The 16140-nt window shown below is 60.1% G+C and overlaps 1 protein-coding gene across 7 annotated transcripts in view; it reads right to left on the bottom strand.

Moving 5' to 3' along the window:
- The window catches only part of MYO15B (myosin XVB), a 29749-nt gene that overhangs the window by 2285 nt on the left and 11324 nt on the right, over positions 1-16140 (bottom strand). For 5 of the 7 annotated variants that reach the window (XM_078438147.2, XM_078438149.2, XM_078438148.2 and 2 more), the window contains 36 exons: positions 12870-12963; positions 12260-12316; positions 11897-11954; positions 11550-11680; positions 10741-10836; positions 10392-10627; positions 10130-10308; positions 9905-9977; positions 9396-9557; positions 9048-9148; positions 8870-8946; positions 8668-8752; positions 8405-8503; positions 8171-8280; positions 7892-8071; positions 7594-7672; positions 7328-7432; positions 6987-7245; positions 6818-6908; positions 6500-6701; positions 5933-6045; positions 5666-5725; positions 5032-5107; positions 4796-4914; positions 4495-4613; positions 4273-4414; positions 3969-4080; positions 3690-3856; positions 3142-3293; positions 2912-2972; positions 2753-2825; positions 2262-2338; positions 693-766; positions 485-600; positions 298-392; positions 100-177 (listed from right to left, as the gene is read on the bottom strand). In XM_078438147.2, coding sequence (XP_078294273.2) covers positions 100-177; positions 298-392; positions 485-600; positions 693-766; positions 2262-2338; positions 2753-2825; positions 2912-2972; positions 3142-3293; positions 3690-3856; positions 3969-4080; positions 4273-4414; positions 4495-4613; positions 4796-4914; positions 5032-5107; positions 5666-5725; positions 5933-6045; positions 6500-6701; positions 6818-6908; positions 6987-7245; positions 7328-7432; positions 7594-7672; positions 7892-8071; positions 8171-8280; positions 8405-8503; positions 8668-8752; positions 8870-8946; positions 9048-9148; positions 9396-9557; positions 9905-9977; positions 10130-10308; positions 10392-10627; positions 10741-10836; positions 11550-11680; positions 11897-11954; positions 12260-12316; positions 12870-12963 — 4108 coding nt within the window. Of the gene's footprint in view, positions 1-99; positions 178-297; positions 393-484; positions 601-692; positions 792-2261; positions 2339-2752; positions 2826-2911; positions 2973-3141; positions 3294-3689; positions 3857-3968; positions 4081-4272; positions 4415-4494; positions 4614-4795; positions 4915-5031; positions 5108-5665; positions 5726-5932; positions 6046-6499; positions 6702-6817; positions 6909-6986; positions 7246-7327; positions 7433-7593; positions 7673-7891; positions 8072-8170; positions 8281-8404; positions 8504-8667; positions 8753-8869; positions 8947-9047; positions 9149-9395; positions 9558-9904; positions 9978-10129; positions 10309-10391; positions 10628-10740; positions 10837-11549; positions 11681-11896; positions 11955-12259; positions 12317-12869; positions 12964-16140 lie in introns of those variants that run through there. The other 2 variants (XM_078438150.2, XM_078438153.2) reach the window with 2 other exon arrangements.

The following is a 16140-nucleotide window of genomic DNA, read 5'->3' as shown; positions in this document are numbered from 1 at the left end:
GACAGGGCCGTGGTGGGGGAGGGGACTTGGGGGGGCGGTCCCGATGCCACAGCTTTCCCATCCCCTCCAGCCCTTCTTCCTCAGCAGCCCCATGCTCACCGTGAAAGTCTGGATACTGGTTTTGTAATCCAGACCCCCTGGCAAGTGAATGAGAAGCGGGCGGACTGCTTGCCCTTTCTGCCAAGACAGATTGCAGGGTCAGTCTTCCAGTGGCCAGAGGCCCCAACTTCCTGTCCCCCACCAGGGAGTCCCAAAATGCCCAGCCACCTGTACCCCCTTCCCCCCCCTCCCCAGTACCAGGAAAGCCTGAATTTCACCCGGAGAGGGCAGCCGCCGGCGCCCCCCATATTTGACCGTGTGCTGGAGGTGCTCCTGGCTTTTCTGGGCCAGCTCTGCAGAGGGGAAGCAGGCTGGGGTCACAGGCATCTCCAAACCCCTCGCCAAGCTGTTGAGACCCCAGGCCGGAAGTCCCTCCCATAGGCACCTTGGCTTGGGCCTGACTCCTGCAGAAACTTGGTCACATAGGGCATCAGCGTGGTTGATGGGGGGAAGAAGCCTGCGAGGAGGCTGAGGAAGCTCCAGCCACGAGCACAGTGTTCCCTGCAGGGCAGAGAGCCTGGGCTTCAGGCTGGCCAGATCCCGGCCTCAGCACCGGGCTGTCCTCCCTGCTCCCCCCGGCTCAGCATACTCACCGCTGAGGGTGTCCTGTGACCTGTTTGATGACTTGGCAGTAAATCTCATCCCTGAGGTTCTCCTCCCGACACAGCTGTGGGGGCAGGGTGGCATGGGGTCTAAAGTCAGGGAGAAATCCTGCTAACGGCCACAGGCAGGCGGCCAGCTCTTGGTCTTTGTCACAGCTTGTGCCCGAGTGGTCACTTTCTTTTTTTTTTTTTTTTTTTTTTTTTTTTTTTTATAAATTTTTTATTTATTTTTGGGACAGAGAGAGACAGAGCATGAACGGGGGAGGGTCAGAGAGAGAGGGAGACACAGAATCGGAAACAGGCTCCAGGCTCCGAGCCATCAGCCCAGAGCCTGACGCGGGGCTCGAACTCACAGACCGCGAGATCGTGACCTGGCTGAAGTCGGACGCTTAACCCACTGCGCCACCCAGGCGCCCCAACGAGTGGTCACTTTCTAAATCACTGTTTTCATCTGCTTATGGGCTATGCTCGGCCCTGTCTTCTCTGCTGGCTCCCCTTATCCTTGACCTCTAGGGAACACCGTGCCCTCGGGCCTCTGTCTACGTGCCCTGATGATCTCAGCTCCTCCCACCTGCTGTCTGCTGGTGCCTGCCTCCAGCCTAAACTTCTCCCTTGAACCCAGGCCCCCTGCTTGGAAGAGTGGACCCCAGATTTCACCTGCCCAAAACATTCCTGCACCAGCCCAGACCTGCTCCTCCCTCGGGCCTTCCTATTGAAGATGGTCACTGCTCTGCCTAGGGCCTCGGTGACACCCTTGGCCCCTCTCTGTCACACCCCCCATACAATTCATAGCAAACCCTGTTGCTCTGAGCCTTTTCCCCTCTGCTGCTACCTGTGGGCTCGGCCAGCAGCACCGCCCTCACCTGGTGATCGTGGCCATAACCTCCTCTGGCCCTTACACCCCCCTGGGAGGGGTGGCAAACAGCCAGAGCCATCTCAAAGTGTAAGCCAGTCCCTCTGCAACCTCCTCGAGTGCCCCTCCTCTTGAGAAATCAGAGTGCCAGTAGTAGCCTACGATGGCCTGCCATGACCTGGACCTGCCACCCCTCCCAGGCCTTATCCTCCACCCTGACCTGGCTCGCTGGGCTCCAGCCATGCTGGCTTTGCTGGTGCTAGAGACTCGCCCTGATCAGGACCGTCACCCCTGCCCCTCTCTCCGCCTGCATGTGTTGCCCGGATGCACACGTGCCTCTCTCCCCGGCTTCCCTCAGATCGCTGCTCCGGTGTCACCTTGTCACCAAGCGTCTGCATTGTAGCATCCCCTTCCCTTCTGTGTCATTCCCCACAGCACTTTGAACTCTTGGATACATTGTGTCATGGTTTTGCGACTGTCCTCTCTCACCAGATTGTAAGCTCTGCGAGGACCTGGCCTGCTTGGTTCACAGCCATGCCCCCAGCATGTAATGGGGACTCAGTAAATTTTGGATCATTTGAAAGACTAGTGGCCAAGGGAAAGGGGAACTCACTCAGGCCCGGGCATGAAGACCGGAACAGACCCTCGGGCACACAGTACCCGCCCCCCACCCCCTACCAGCTTTCAGCACACAAGCTTTTGCTTACCCTCAGCAGCTCGTAAAGGAGCTCCGACTCATTCTTGCCCCGGGGCTTGGGCTGGTCCTGCATGAACTGCATCAGAACTGCAGGCAGGAGGAGAAGCTGGTGAGCTGGGTGGGGGGCCTGGCCCTGGCTCCTGTCACCAGACAGGGCTTTCCCCATCGTCTCCTGCCTTGCTCTCGAAAATGCACGGGAGCCAGGCAGAGCAGAGCAATCTCCACATCAGCGATGAGGAGACAGGGCTCTGAGAGAGAGGGGTGCCGTGGGCACCTGTGGCTGCATACGGCCCAGAGCCAGCTAGACATACTGCAGCCTGTCTGTCCAGACCATACACGACCCACCACTCCTTGGGTGTGCGTAGAAGGAGGTGAGGGCTCTGAGGTACAGTAACCACCAGTGAGCTTCCCTGAGTTGACAAACTCGAGGAGGGAAGGAGACCTGGCACCTAGGTCCAAGGCACCACGGATATGGGGACACAGGATGCTGTGGCCACTCACCCTGGAAGCTTTCCACAGCCTGCCTGTTGGCATCCTCATCACTGAGGCTGATGAGCGATTCTTGTATGGGAGCCTGCGGCCGAAGAGACTGGGTTGGGGGTCTGTCGGGGCCAGAGGGCAGATCCGCTGGCCCGACTCCTCCCCACCTGTCCCCCTCACCTTGGTGTACTGCACCAGGCTGGCCATGGCCTTCTTAGCATCTCCGTGTGTCTGGTGCAGCCTGAGGGGGCAGAGGGGAGGACAGCCCTGCTTGCTTGCCCCCCCTCCCCCCCCATCGCAGGTTGTGTAGGGCGAGTGCTAAAAGCACGGGCCTGGTGGCTCTGAGCAGGAAGGCCTACTTCAGGGAGACTGAGGATGGGCAAGCAGAAGGGTGGGCCCGGGGCACTCACAAGGTCTGAGGCTTACGGAAGTGGTTCAGGGCAAATTCCTGCATGGTGTAGTTGTGGGATTCCGTGGACAGAGAGGGGCAGGCCGCAGAGTGGGTCGAGCTGGTGGCCTCAGAGTTGTCACTGTGTGTCCGGCTCCGGGGGTGGGCATGGCGCTGGGAACACAGGACGTCTCATGCCACCCGAGTGCCCACGGGCCTGTCCAGAGGCCATGCCCAGCCCCCACCCAGCCCAACCCAGGGAGAGCAGCTGGAGGGAGCACACCACCAGGAGGGTCAAGAAGTGTTTACTGAGCATCTTCTAGGGGACCACTGCAACACTGCGAGGGAACACAAAGGCCATACGGCCCAGGCCCTGCCCGCAAGGAGCTCACAGCCTTGCTGAGGAGACCAGGCAAGAAATTGGGAGAGGGCAGAGGGGCAGCATCAGACCAAGCACCACCCGCCAGGCGGCAGGTGGACCTGGCCACTCAGGGGCAATCAAGCCCTTTGCTTCCTCGCCTCCTAGTTAGGCCTCGCCTTCCCCCGCCCCCTCCCCCCAATCTTCCTCACCTCCGTGGCCCTCTCCCACCGAGCCAGCCCTGGCTCTCCGTGCTGCAGCTGACTCATGTGCCGGCCACTCCTCTCTGGCGAAAAGGAAAAGTCTGGAGCAGCAGCTGGCTGAACCATGTTGGTGGGAAAGAGTCCAGAACGGCCCCCGGTGGAGCCGAACTGCCAACCTGGAAGGCACCCAAGCATGGTGGCTCGCCCGCCTGGCCCCTCTGCCCCTCAGAGGCTCCGCCATGGGCTGCCCTCCCTGTGCCAGCCACCCTGCTTGCCCCCCAAGGATACCGGGCTCCAGAGCGGCCACTGGCAGCAGCTTGATGAGGTCCCCACGGTGGAAGCTGAGGAGGCTGTGGTCATCGGTGATGTAGCTTCGCAGGGCGATGACATAGCCAGAGTCCTGCAGGCAAGAGGGCGGGCAGGTAAGGGAGCCAGGCTGCCTGTAGCCCCGGTCCTGCCCGCCTCACCAGCTCCCCCTGTTGGCCTCGCCCGCCACCCGGCACTCCAGAGTTCCGAGGACCCCTGGTGGCTTGAGGGAGCTCGACTGACCAGCCCCTGCCCCCACCCAGCCCCCTGCCCAGCTTGCGCTTGCCTTCTTGAGCTCACTCAGGAACAGCTCAATCGTGGCCTTGATGGCACCTGCCCGGGCCGTGTGCAACACCAGCTGCTCAGCCTTTAGTGACAGCTCCAGAGTGGAGCTGCCCAGGCACTCCACGCCCAGCACCTCAGCAAAGCTGTGCACAGGTGGAGGCATGAGCTGGGAGCCCTCTCACCCCTGGGGCCATCCACAGCCCAGCCCCCAGCCCAGGTTCACCTGTATGAGCAGAGAGTCTTCAGCTGGTTGAGGTGGACGCTGGGGCCTTGGGTCACCTTGAGCAGCCTCAGCCCCCGGTGGGACACGCCCAGCAGCTGCACATCATTGCTACTTTCACCCTGCCCGGAAGGAAGGTGACAGGCTCCCGGTTCCCCACCGCCATCCAAGATGCCCCGGGGGGTCCTTCCATTGTGCCCACCCCACCCCCAGCTCTCATCCCTGCCACAAAGGCCCACGCAGGCCACGCTAGGAGCCAGATTGTGGTACTGCCATCCCCAGCCCTACATTCAGCCTCACTGACCGAGACAGGGAAGATTCGGGAGAAATAATTGGCCCAGTTGTCCCGAGCGGCCACCACGATACGCTTCTTGACGTTGTCCTCGGTGGTACTGAGCGAATCTAGGCCCACCTCCAGGTCTCCTGTGGGCAGGAACGGCCCAAGACTGTCCTCAGGCTCCTTCACAGGGGGACCCCAGAGTTTGCTCCCCCCCCCCTCCAGCTCTTCAGCTCCCCAACTCCAGGGTCCCTGGACCCTACCCAGTAGCTCCCTCATTTTGTGCCGCTCATCCTGGGAGATCCGGATGCAGGACTCGGCAAAGGTGTCCCTCAGGATCTGGGGGGCAGAGCCAAGTGGTCACCACCAGATCCCAAAGCCAGAGCTCACCGTGGAAGCAGCCACATGCGGAGGAAAAGCTAAAGAGCCCCGTGGGCATGGGTGGAGCAGGGAGGGACGTGGGGCTTCTGAGCCCAGGGCCGCCTCCGCCTGGAGCTCCCACTCGCCTCCCCACGGCCACCTGCATGAGCGGGCTGCTGTTCCTCAGTCACCGAGATAAATTCCCCCTGAAGAAACAGAACCTGGGGGAGGCGGGGAGGCTGCTCTGGAATTTGGGGGAAGAGCTAGCGTCCTGGGAGCACTCAGCGGTGGCAAAGAAGCATCGGGGAGCGTCTGCCGGGTGCCGGAGCCCATGTTGGGGACTATATACGCTTGATTTTGCATCCTCCTTACAGGCCAGTAGTGGTCCTTACTCTTAGGGATGTTAAATAAAGGCAGGGCTCGAAACACAGCACCTGCCCCATCAGTACTGCTCTCCTGCCTCTTGCACTGACGGTAACCTGGCCCAGATGCAGGAGCAGTCTGTCTGTCCATGTTGCAGGTGGCCCGGGCCCTCACCTGCTCACAGAGGAGCCGGAGGCAGTAGGGATGGCTGAAGTTTTCCCGGGGGTAGAACACCTGTCGGAGAGCACGGGGATGGAAAAGAGTTGGCAACGGTGCCCCTCTTTGGCCCCCCACTTCCTCTCAGACCCAGAAGGAAAACCAGGCCTGAGGAGGTGGGTTGTGGGGAGGCAGCCCCAGTGTTCGTGTGTGGGGAGACGCTGGGCCCCCGCCCACCACCTGCCACCCCTCCGCAGCGGCCAACCCCCCACCCCCCGCGCCCACCTCCTTGCGTAGGAACAGCCTCCAGGGCGCACCGACGTAGGAGAAACACACGCTGCCGGAGGGCACGAGCAGCTGGGTGGAGACCCCCTGGTCCCCCATGGGCTCCATCAAGCCTGGCAGAGGGAAGGGCCAGAGAGCTTCAGGCGAGGAGCTGCCAGAGCCCGAATGGCAGGGATGTGGGGACAGAAGACCCTCACCTCCCTGGGGCCCTGCGAGGGCTCTGCCCACTCGACCTCTGCTGCCTCCGTCCTGCCCATGTCCCATTTCCTGCCTCCGTCTCCAGCCCTCCTCTTCCCTGCTGTCCTTCACCAGGTCAGCAGGGCCACTAAATTCCTGATGGAGCTGCCAGGTTTGTACTGAGGACACCACCCTGTGACAGTCCCTCAGGGCCACATGGGCCCCAGGAGTGCCCGGGCCCCGCCCTGGACGGGAATGAGGAAGCTGGGGCTCCAAAGTCCTGAAGCCTGAGCACCCCGAGCGGCTGACCTCAGCCATGAGTGCTGACAGGCCGCTGGGAACCCAGCCGTCTCAACGAAGCCCACCACCGAGGGACAAGAGGTTCCTCACCACGGGGCTCTGCTGAAAGGGTCCCTGGTTCCCCAGGCAGTGGGGGCGGTGGAGGAGGTGGGGGTGCATGGGCAGTGGGCGGAGTCTGGCCAAACAGACCCTGGTCCTCTTTGATGGAGTCGGAGGGCCCAAGCTGTGTTGGGACCTTGGGTCGAGGGGCCACAGGTGGCGGGGGGCCCTTCTTTGGGCTGGGGGACAGCACCTGGAGAAGGCACAGAGAATTTGCACAGCTGGCTCTAGGGGTGAGGCTAAATTTACCCCAAAGAGCCTTGGACTCCCAAGGTGAGAAGCCATGCCCTGGACAGGATAGGGCCTCACCGATGTGGATGTGTGGGCACCACTGATCCCCAACTTAGCCAGAGCCTCATCCTTGGGATTGTTTTTCTTCATGAAAGACGTTGGGGGCCTCCTGAGAGAAGGAAGAGGTCACGAGTCCACAGGGTGACTCCCTGGGGAGTGGCCAGCCCTGGTCACCCCCGGCACCCACCTGGATGGCTGCACTGGCACAGGAACAGGGCCCGGGCGGCTCTGGTACATGCGGATGATGTTGCGGATCTCCCTGCTGGGCTCTGCCCGCCGTCGGGGCGCGGGGTCCGAGCCGCGGACCAGGTCTCTGTCCTGCGCGGGCTCCGGATCACCACCAGGCCCCGCCTCCTGGGCCGGCTCAGCCTCAGCCTCTCGTGCGGCTTTGGCCCCTCCTCGTGCCAGTGGCTTCTTCACTATGGGGGGAGGAGGAGGGGATGGCACTGGCCAGGAGGAGAAGGAACAGGTGAGACCCTGTGCACACCCACAGGGCGGGCCCTGCCCACCCCCCGTGTTCCCCACCACCTGCTCTGGGCTCTTCCTCGTCCTGTTCCTCGTCCTGCTCCTCCTCCTGGGGGATCTGTATCTTGGCCGGCGGCTTCACTGTCTTCACCTTGATCTGCTGCTGCCCTGAAAGCGCCCCAGATGGCCCTATTACTCTCCACCTGGCCAGCCCATCAGCCTCCTGGACAGGCTACATTGACGCAGGGGAGCAGAATGTGCCCCACACGCCCTGGACAGGCTGGGGCGGACGGGTCTGTGCACAGGCCTGCCACCTCGAGCGCCCTCACCCAGTTTCTGGAAAAAGTCCTGTTTCTGCTGGAAGCTCTTGGGCCTCCGGGGCTTGTCTCGGGGCTCCTGGGAGATCTCCTGTGGGTGGGAAGGGGGAGTGAAGGAGCAGCCTGGCCAGCCAAGTCGCCACTCTCCCAGCACCTGCACCCCCACCCCATCTCTGGGGCCAGGGCCCCGGGCATCTTCTCATCTTCCTGCTCCCGTGGGGTCTCCCGGCCAGTCCTGGAGCCCGCTGTCTCCACCCCAGGCCGTGCCACCTGCCTGGCCTCAGCTCTTCACCCTCAGGCGAGCACCCACCGATTCCAGCTCCTGCTCCGGCTCCTCCCGTGGAGCCAGGGGCCTCTTGGGCTTGGGGGTGACGGCTGGGGGTGAGGTCGGGGCAGCAGCTCCACGGGTCTGGGCCTCTGCCTGGCGCTGACGCTGATGCGTCTGCTGCTCCAGCGACAGGGTCATGGCCTGGGTGGTCATCTGCTGGGCCTGAAGAGGGAGGGGGCAGTGGGCCCGGTGAGAGCCGCTCTGGCTCTGCCCCGCGGACCTGTCCCCACGAGGCAACCTGCGGGCCCTGCCCACCCTCACCAGGATCAGCGCCTGCTGGTTGATGAAGTTCTGCTGCTGGGCCGCCAGCTGCCTCGGGTCCACACTGGGAAGCAGGGGCTGCGGCTGCGGCTGCTGCGGCACCACCATGGCTGCAAGTGGCATACAAGTGCCAAGCTTGCTCACGGCCCTCCGCCCACCGTCCCCTCCGGGACCCTGGTCGGACCCCCCTTCCTCCGGCTCCTACCCGAGAAGGGACCCGGGATTCCACCTTACCTGGCATGGCAGGGACTGCGCCCACCGCCGGCATCATGGGCATGGCTGCAGGCATCATGGCCGGCTGGTATCCGGGCATCTGCATCATCCCTGGGTAAACTGAGGGCACAGGGCCTTCCCAGGTCGATTCCTATCTAGGCCCAACGACCACCTCCCTCCAGCCCCAGACAACAAGAAGAGCGGGGGCCACGGGTGCTTCCTGCGGGGTCCCAGGCCATGCTTGCCTGGGGAGACCCCGGATAGGTGCTCAGCCCTGCACTCACCCATGGGGTAGCTGCCTTGTTGCATGGGCCCAATGGCGCCCCCTCCCTTCATGCGGCTGCTCAGAGCCCAGCCTTGCTCCAGATCCTGAAGGGACAAAGGCCATAGGCCGTGGGGTCAGAACTGGAGCCCTGGGAGAGATGGGAGAGGCATCGGAGTGGGGCAGGGGCGGGTGGGGGTCGGGTGTGTGTGCAGAACACTCACGCTGCGGCCTGGGGAGAGGACCGGCTCGAAGAGGTGGTCCAGGAAGCCGTCCAGACTCCCTGAGACCTGAGACTCGGCTGTGGGGCCAGAGGCGGGTTAGTGTCACTCTAGGGTATGGGGCTTCCCGCACCCCCATTCCCATCACGTGCCAACCTTACTGTGTCCATTCTTGCCTTACCTGTGTGGCTCCTGCTGGACAGTGTTGGGGGCGGACCCGGAGGTGGATCTGGGGGCAGTGAGGGGGCCTGGATGCCAGGGGCGGGGGGGATGTCCTCAGGTCTGCAGGAGACAGTGGGCCCAGCTAAGGGGGTGCCTCGGATGGGGGTGGTGCCCCGGCTGAGGCAAGGGATAGAAGCCGCTGTGGGGGGGTCATCCCCGTGTGGTGGGAGAAGGTTAGGTTGGAGGGGGGCTGGCCCTGTAGCAGGTCCTATGAACCCCAGGGTGTGATGGGGTAGCTACGGGGGGTCACCTATGACAGATCTGAGACAGGAACAGGCTGGGGACAGGGGCGCTGGGCGGCACCTACAAGCCACGGGGGGCAATGGGGTAGCTGCGAGGACTGACGGGGTCCCCCAGGTCCTCAGTCTGGCCGATGAGGTCCAGCACGAAGTCACAGCCAGCCAAATCCTGCCAGGAATCCCTGGAGTGCAGTGACACGGACCAGCCACGGGGGGGCACCTCCAGGCCTCTGGGAAGGACAGAGGCAGTGGTCAGCCAGGAAGACGACCCCCCAGGGAAAGGGCAAGGACCTGAGTGCGGGCCAAGCGGAGGTGGCTGGCGGAACCTGGGTTAGGAACTGGTTTCCTCAGACGGCTCTCCTTCATTTGCACCTCACAGCCTTCTACCTCTACATCGGCTCTGACGTGCTCATTTATTTATGGAGCCCACTTACCCCTCCGTGTCCCCACCCCCACCCAGCCTCACTCCCCCGGGGAGCAGGCTCTGGCCCTGGGTTTGCAGGAGGCACCTGGCGGGACACAGGAGGATGGGACAGTGGTCAGCGTTGGCCACACTCCCCACCCCGGGCCCCAGTACCTGCTCTGCAGAATAGACCCAGCGAACTGCTCTCCCGTGGTCCAGGACTCCACCTCGGCTGAGTAACACTCCTCTGCAGGGACAAGGGGTGGGGGGCCCACGTGAGCGGCAGCAGGTCCTCCCTGACAGGAAGGGGCTGCTGTCCCCACGGGGCTTCCAGGAGCAGGACAGAAGGGAGATCAGGGTCACGGGAGGTGCCGCTGGAGAGAGGAAGGTGAGCATCACCATTGAACGTAAAGACGTCCAGTGCCATGCGGCCCCGCCGCCGTCCCGCTGTCCACTCGAGCTGGGTGGGCGGGTGGGCGCGTGCCATCCCGGGGGCCAGCCGCGTCTGCTCCAGGGCCCCCAGGAGCTTGTGCTGGCACAGTGCTGCCATGCCTGTGGGGGCCTGGTCGGACACAAACCTGTGGGGACAGCACGCGGCTGCTGTGGGGGTGGGCAGCCCACCGACCCCGGTCACTGGGCCCCCGCGTGGCAGGCCCCTTACTTGAGCAGCGGCTTCTGCAGGGTGGGCATTGGGGGAAAGGCGCTGAGCAGCATGGCCATGAGGGCCCAGCTGCGCTGGCTCTGCTGCTCGTCCGGGTTGTGCCAGATCTGGGCCACGAGCTGGCTGAAGATCTCGTCCCGCAGCCCTGGTCGGCGCTGCCCCTGTCGCACCAAGTATTCGCCCATGGTCTGCTCCTGCCAGGAGGGCAGGGACCCGTCCCCCAGGAGCCGCAGCAGCTGTAGACACAGAGCGGGGACGAGTGCAGGATGTGCAGACCTCCCTTGTGCTCAGCCAGCACCTAGGAGCCAGGGCCCGTCTCACCCCGTCCCCTCCCCGATGTGCCACTCACCACCTTGTTGATATCCAGGGCATGCTGAGGGTTCTCCCCGACCAGCCGGGTCAGGGGCTTGGTCAGTGGCTGCCCAGGGTGGGGCAGGGATGGCTCCTGCAAGCAAGGAGGGTGACAGTGCCTGAGCAGGTGCTGGTCTGTGCTGACCTGCTGGAGACAGCCCCCGGCAGAGCCCGCAGGAGCGAGCGCCCTCAGGGCGGAGGGGGCCCGGCAGGAAAACCACCTGCAACGTGCATCTTAATTGTTCTTTCTGGTTAGAAAATTGACACCCATGCATGCAGGAAACTCAGAAAACGTGGAAAAGGATAAAGAATAAAAAAACACCATTAATATTTCACTGCCCGTCGTGACCACAGCTGACATTTTAGTCTGTCTTACTTTCTATGCATAGATAACACACATCACCCTCCCACACCTGTTATCACTGTCAACAAGATTGGGATCATACTCCGTGTGCAGTTTCGAATCCTGTTTCGTATCCAACACTGCAGCCCAGACGTTTGCCTCGTCATTACACACGCTTTAACCAGAGGACCTCAACGGGAGCGGCGGCGGCGGGGGGGGGGGGGGGGGATGCCACAGGGGTAACAAAGGTGAGGCATCATGGATCTAAGTGACACTAGAGGGCTAGGCGTTTAGGTTCAACGGATAGTCTCCTAGAAGTGCAGCCACACCCATCACTCCCATGACAGGAGAGGTTGGGTGCGTTGCAGGGGAGAAGGAAGAAGAGACACAGCCCCTGCCTGGCAGGGCTAACATCTGGGGAGCCGTGGGGGTCAGCCGGGAAGAGCCGAGGCCTGGGGACCCACCTGAAAGCTAATGGATATGAAGCTGGAGAACGGAAACTGGTCAATGTCGGGGGGGAGGGTCAGCTTGGGCCGGACAGGCACTTCCGGGGGCATCGACTCCGTGATGCTATCAGCCAAAACATGTTGACGGCCTGGGGACAGCACGGGAGGCGTCGAAATACCAGGTCAGGCACCGGGCTGTGGCACCGCCTCCCCCACTCACCATCAGCCCCCAGCCCCCGGGGCAGAGGGAGCTCAGGGGAGCCAAACGCATCACAGGGAGGGTCCGTGGGGTCAGAGCCACCACACTGCAGACAGACCGGGTGGGGAGAGGGGTCACGGCAAGAGTGACACTAATCAAAACTCACCTTCTGCCGCCTTCAGCATGACGGCCAGCTCAGCCGGGATCTCCAAGCGTCCCAGCTCCTGGCACAGAGGAGCAATTGACAAAGTGCTAAGGGAGGGGCTACGGGGACCCAGCATCCCTCCTCACCCCCAGGACTATAAACGTCTCCAAAGACCGAGGGTTCTGATCCTCGACACAAATAAGACCCCAGGAGCCCACGGAGGGAAAATAGGGCAGCCCAGGGCTCTTCTTAGGGGGTGTGTAGGATGCCCCTGAGAGGTAGGAGCCACGGTGGCTCAGCTGGGACCCCACACTCTCCCTTGAGCCACGCCAGGTTCAGTGGGTTCATAACCCAGCGGACACCCTCAAGCTTCAGTCCACCTACCATGCCTGGCGCTTTCTCGGAGGTCCTCCTGCTGTGCCAACCACGCCAACGCCCAAGCTGCTCGGGGAGACGCAGGAGATGCTGGGGTCCCGGGGAGGAGCCTCCTCAAACCTCCCGGCAGCTCCTCCCTACCTCGGCAGTTCAGCTGCCCCCGCCAGCCCCCAGCAGAGAAACAAGCACAGACCCCAAGGGGCGGCCACCTGCCACCAGCCCTCCAGGGCCCTCACCAGCCTTAGTGCTGTGGGCGTCGCTGCCCGTCTGCCAGGGCACTGAGGAGAGGGCAGGAAGGAATGATCCCAGGGGACAAAGTCCATCCAGGGAGGGGCCCCAGGGGAGCAGTATGTGGACACTGACCTTTGAGCTTTTTTATGGCCCTCACATTGGAATCATCAGGCAAAAGAGGGGAGCTGGCAGGCCCTAAGGAAGGCCTGGAGGGGATAGGAAGGCACCCCAGACGGACAGGGGAGAGTCAGACTCTGGAGGACGGGCAGGGATAAAGGAAGCGACCTCCAGGAGGCACCGGCCTACAGCAGGCGGCGGGGAATGGGAAGAGCCGGACCAGCAAGGCGGCCTAACTTCTACCCCGAGCTGCCCCGCCCCAAAGCTGCACCTGCCGTCTCTGCCACCTCCAGAGCAGGGGACGGGCCACCAGCAGGATGGTGTTCAGCTGTCCCAGAGCCGCCCGCCGCCGGAGGTACCGCTTCCTAGAGGCCGGTGGGGGTGGGGGAGGAGGGCGTGGTGAGGAGTCCAAACTTAGTCCAGTACCTGAATCCCCCAGCCAAGACATGAACGTAAACACTGACCCCGGGCCAGCGGCCCCCCACCCCAGGTGCTTAACAGAAGCAGCAGGGAAGGGACAGGACACTTTGAAAGGACAGGTGCATTGAGCAGGCGTTCAGCGAAGGAGATTAAGGTCTTAGACAGCAGAGCCGACCACTGGGCTCACTTCCCTCCTGTTTAGTCCTCGCGGTCATGAGCAAGTTACTTTCCCTCTCTGTTTTATCCCTACCATCTGCAAAATGAGGATTCGTGTAATACCTGCCCCACCACAAGATTAACTGAATCAACCGACATGTTGAGAAGACTCTGACATATTTTTATTTAAGAACTTCTAAAAACGAAAAAAAAAAAAATACTATCACTGGAAATCCAATAAGACATCACAGAAGAGATTGTGTCTTTGAGAATTTTCCAGATATAAGAAAGACCAGACTCCTCAGTAAAGGAGTCACAAGCAGGATTAACATTAAAAAGTAAAAAAATGTGGGGCACCTGGGTGGCTCGGTCGGCTAAGCGTCTGACATCGGCTCAGGTTATGATCTCGCGGTTTGTTGAGTTCGAGCCCTGCATCGGGCTCTGTGCCGACTGCTCAGAGCCTGGAGCCTGCTTCGGATTCTGTGCCTCCCTCTCTCTCTCTGCCCCTCCCCTGCTTATGCTCTGTCTCTCTCTGTCTCAAAAATAAATAAAACATTTAAAAAAATCTTTGTAAATAAAAAAATGTACAGTTTTGAGGTGCCCAGCTGGTTCAGTCTGGTAGAGCATCTTGGGGTCATGAGTTTAAGCCCCATGTTGGGGGTAGAGTTTACTTAAAAAAAAAAAAAATAGGAGGCACCTGGCTGGCTCAGTCGGTGGAGGGTGTGACTCTTGATCTCAGAGTTGTGAGTTCGAGTCCCATGTTGGGTGTGGAGATTACTTAAAAATAAAATCTTAAGAAATAAATAAAATAAATGTATAGTTTTGGGGCCTCAAAGAACACTATCAAGAAAGTGAAAAGGCAACCCACAGACCAGGCAGGGGAACGTTTGCAAATCACAGATTTGATAAGGGTTTAATATCCAGGATTTATAAAGAACTCCTACAACTCAGCAAGACAAACTGTACAATCAAAAGGCAGACAGAAGACTTGACTAGACATCTCTCCAAGAAGATACACAACTGGCCGAAAAACGAGATGTTCAACCTCGTTCGTCATTAGGGAAATGCAAATCAAAACCACAATGAGATACCGTTTCACGCCCAGTAGGATGGCTCTAATTTAAAAAGTAGAAAATAGGGGCGCGTGGGTGGCTCAGTCAGCTAAGCGTCCGACTTCAGCTCAGGTCATGATCTCGTGGTTCATGGGTTTGAACCCCGCACTGGGCTCTGTGCTGACAGCTCAGAGCCTGGAGCCTGCTTCGGATTCTGTCTCCCTCTCCTCTGCCCCTCCCCTGCTCGTGCTCTCTTTCTCTCTCAAAAATAAATAAATAAACTTTATAAATAAACAGTGTGAAATAAACATCAGCAAAGCTGTAGAGAAACCGTAACCCTGGCTCATGCTGCTGGAACAGGAAACGGGGCAGCCGCCGTGGAAAACAGCTCCTCAAAACACGAAACATAGAATTACCACGTGATCCGGCAATTCCACTCCTTTCAATTCCCAAAGAATTGAAAGCAGAGACCTGAACAGATACTCGCACGCTCACGTTCCGAGCAGCCTTCCTCACAGTCGCCAAAAAGTGGCAACAGTCCAAATGACCACCGACGGATGAGCGGATACACAAGGTGTGGTCTGTGCGCACGATAGAACATTATTCGTCCATAAAAAAGAAATGAAGTTTTGTGGCTCAGGCGGTTAAGCAGCTGACTCTTGATATCAGCTCAGGTCGTGATCTCACTATTGATGGGTTCAAGGTCCACACTGGGCTCCACACTGACAAGCAGGGAGCATGCTTGGGATTCTCTCTCTCTCCCTCCCTCTCTGCCCCTCCCATGCTCACACACTCTCTCTCTCAAAATAAATACATTAATTTAAAAGAAAAAAAAACGAAATGAGGGGCACCTGGGTGGCTTAGTCGGTTGAGTGTCCAACTTCAGCTCAGGTCATGATCTCACCGACTGTGAGTTCGAGCCCCTCATCAGGCAATGTGCTGACAGCTCAGAGCCTGGAGCCTGCTTCGGATTCTGCATCTCCCTCTCTCTCTGCCCCTCTCCTGCTCACGCTCTCTCTCTCAAAAATAAAAACTTCTTTAAAGATTTAAAAAACATGAAGTTCTGATACCGGCTACGACATGGATGAACCTTGCAAACATTATAGTTAGCGCAGTGAGCCAGGTGTAAAAGGAAATACTGTATGAGTCAATTTCCATGTAATATCTAGAACAGGCAAGTTGGTAGAGACAGAAAGTAGACTGGTTACTAGGGACTGGGGGAAAGGCAAGCGGGGAATAATTGCATAAGAGATGCAAAGTTTCTGTCGGTGATGAAAACATTTTTGGAAATGGATAGCGCTGATGGGTGCCCTGCCTCGGAAGGCTTCCCTGGTGTCCACGGCACTGCCCTTACTTTGTCTCAGCACTTTCACACCACCTTTGGGGTGCCTGGTGGCTGGTTGGTTTACCGTCTGCACCTGATTCCCCAGTGAGCCTGGTAGGCACTATCTCTGCCTTGATCCCTGTGTCCCCGTGCCTGGCTGGGGCTGGGGGGGGAGGGCGGGTGGTGATGGAGGAGGTCAACCAACAGCTGTTGGGTGAACGAGCAAAGACAGGCTGTGAAAGTGAATGGGAGTTAATTATGTGAGAAGGGGGAGGGAGTGTTATAGGATCAAGAAACCCAAAGAGCCTGGAGTATAAAACTCTGACCTAGAGGCTGGAGAGGCAGGCAGGGCCTCACACAGCCTGATTCGTGCTTTTATTTTATTTAAAAATTTTTTAATATTTATTTTTGAGAGAGAGGCAGAGACAGAGTACGAGCAGGGGAGGGGCAGAGAGAGATAGAGGAAGACACAGAATCTGAAGCAGTCTCCAGGCTCCGAGCCGGCAGCACAGAGCCCGACGTGGGGCTCGAACCCATGAACAGTGAGATCATGACCTGAGCTGAAGTCGGACGCTAAACCGACTGAGCCA

The sequence above is a fragment of the Panthera onca genome, chromosome E1 (genome assembly GCF_046562875.1).
Source record: "Panthera onca isolate mPanOnc1 chromosome E1, mPanOnc1 haplotype 2, whole genome shotgun sequence".
NCBI lineage: Eukaryota > Metazoa > Chordata > Mammalia > Carnivora > Felidae > Panthera > Panthera onca.
Note: the sequence above shows the minus strand (reverse complement) of the source record. Positions and strands in the feature narration are given on the sequence as shown.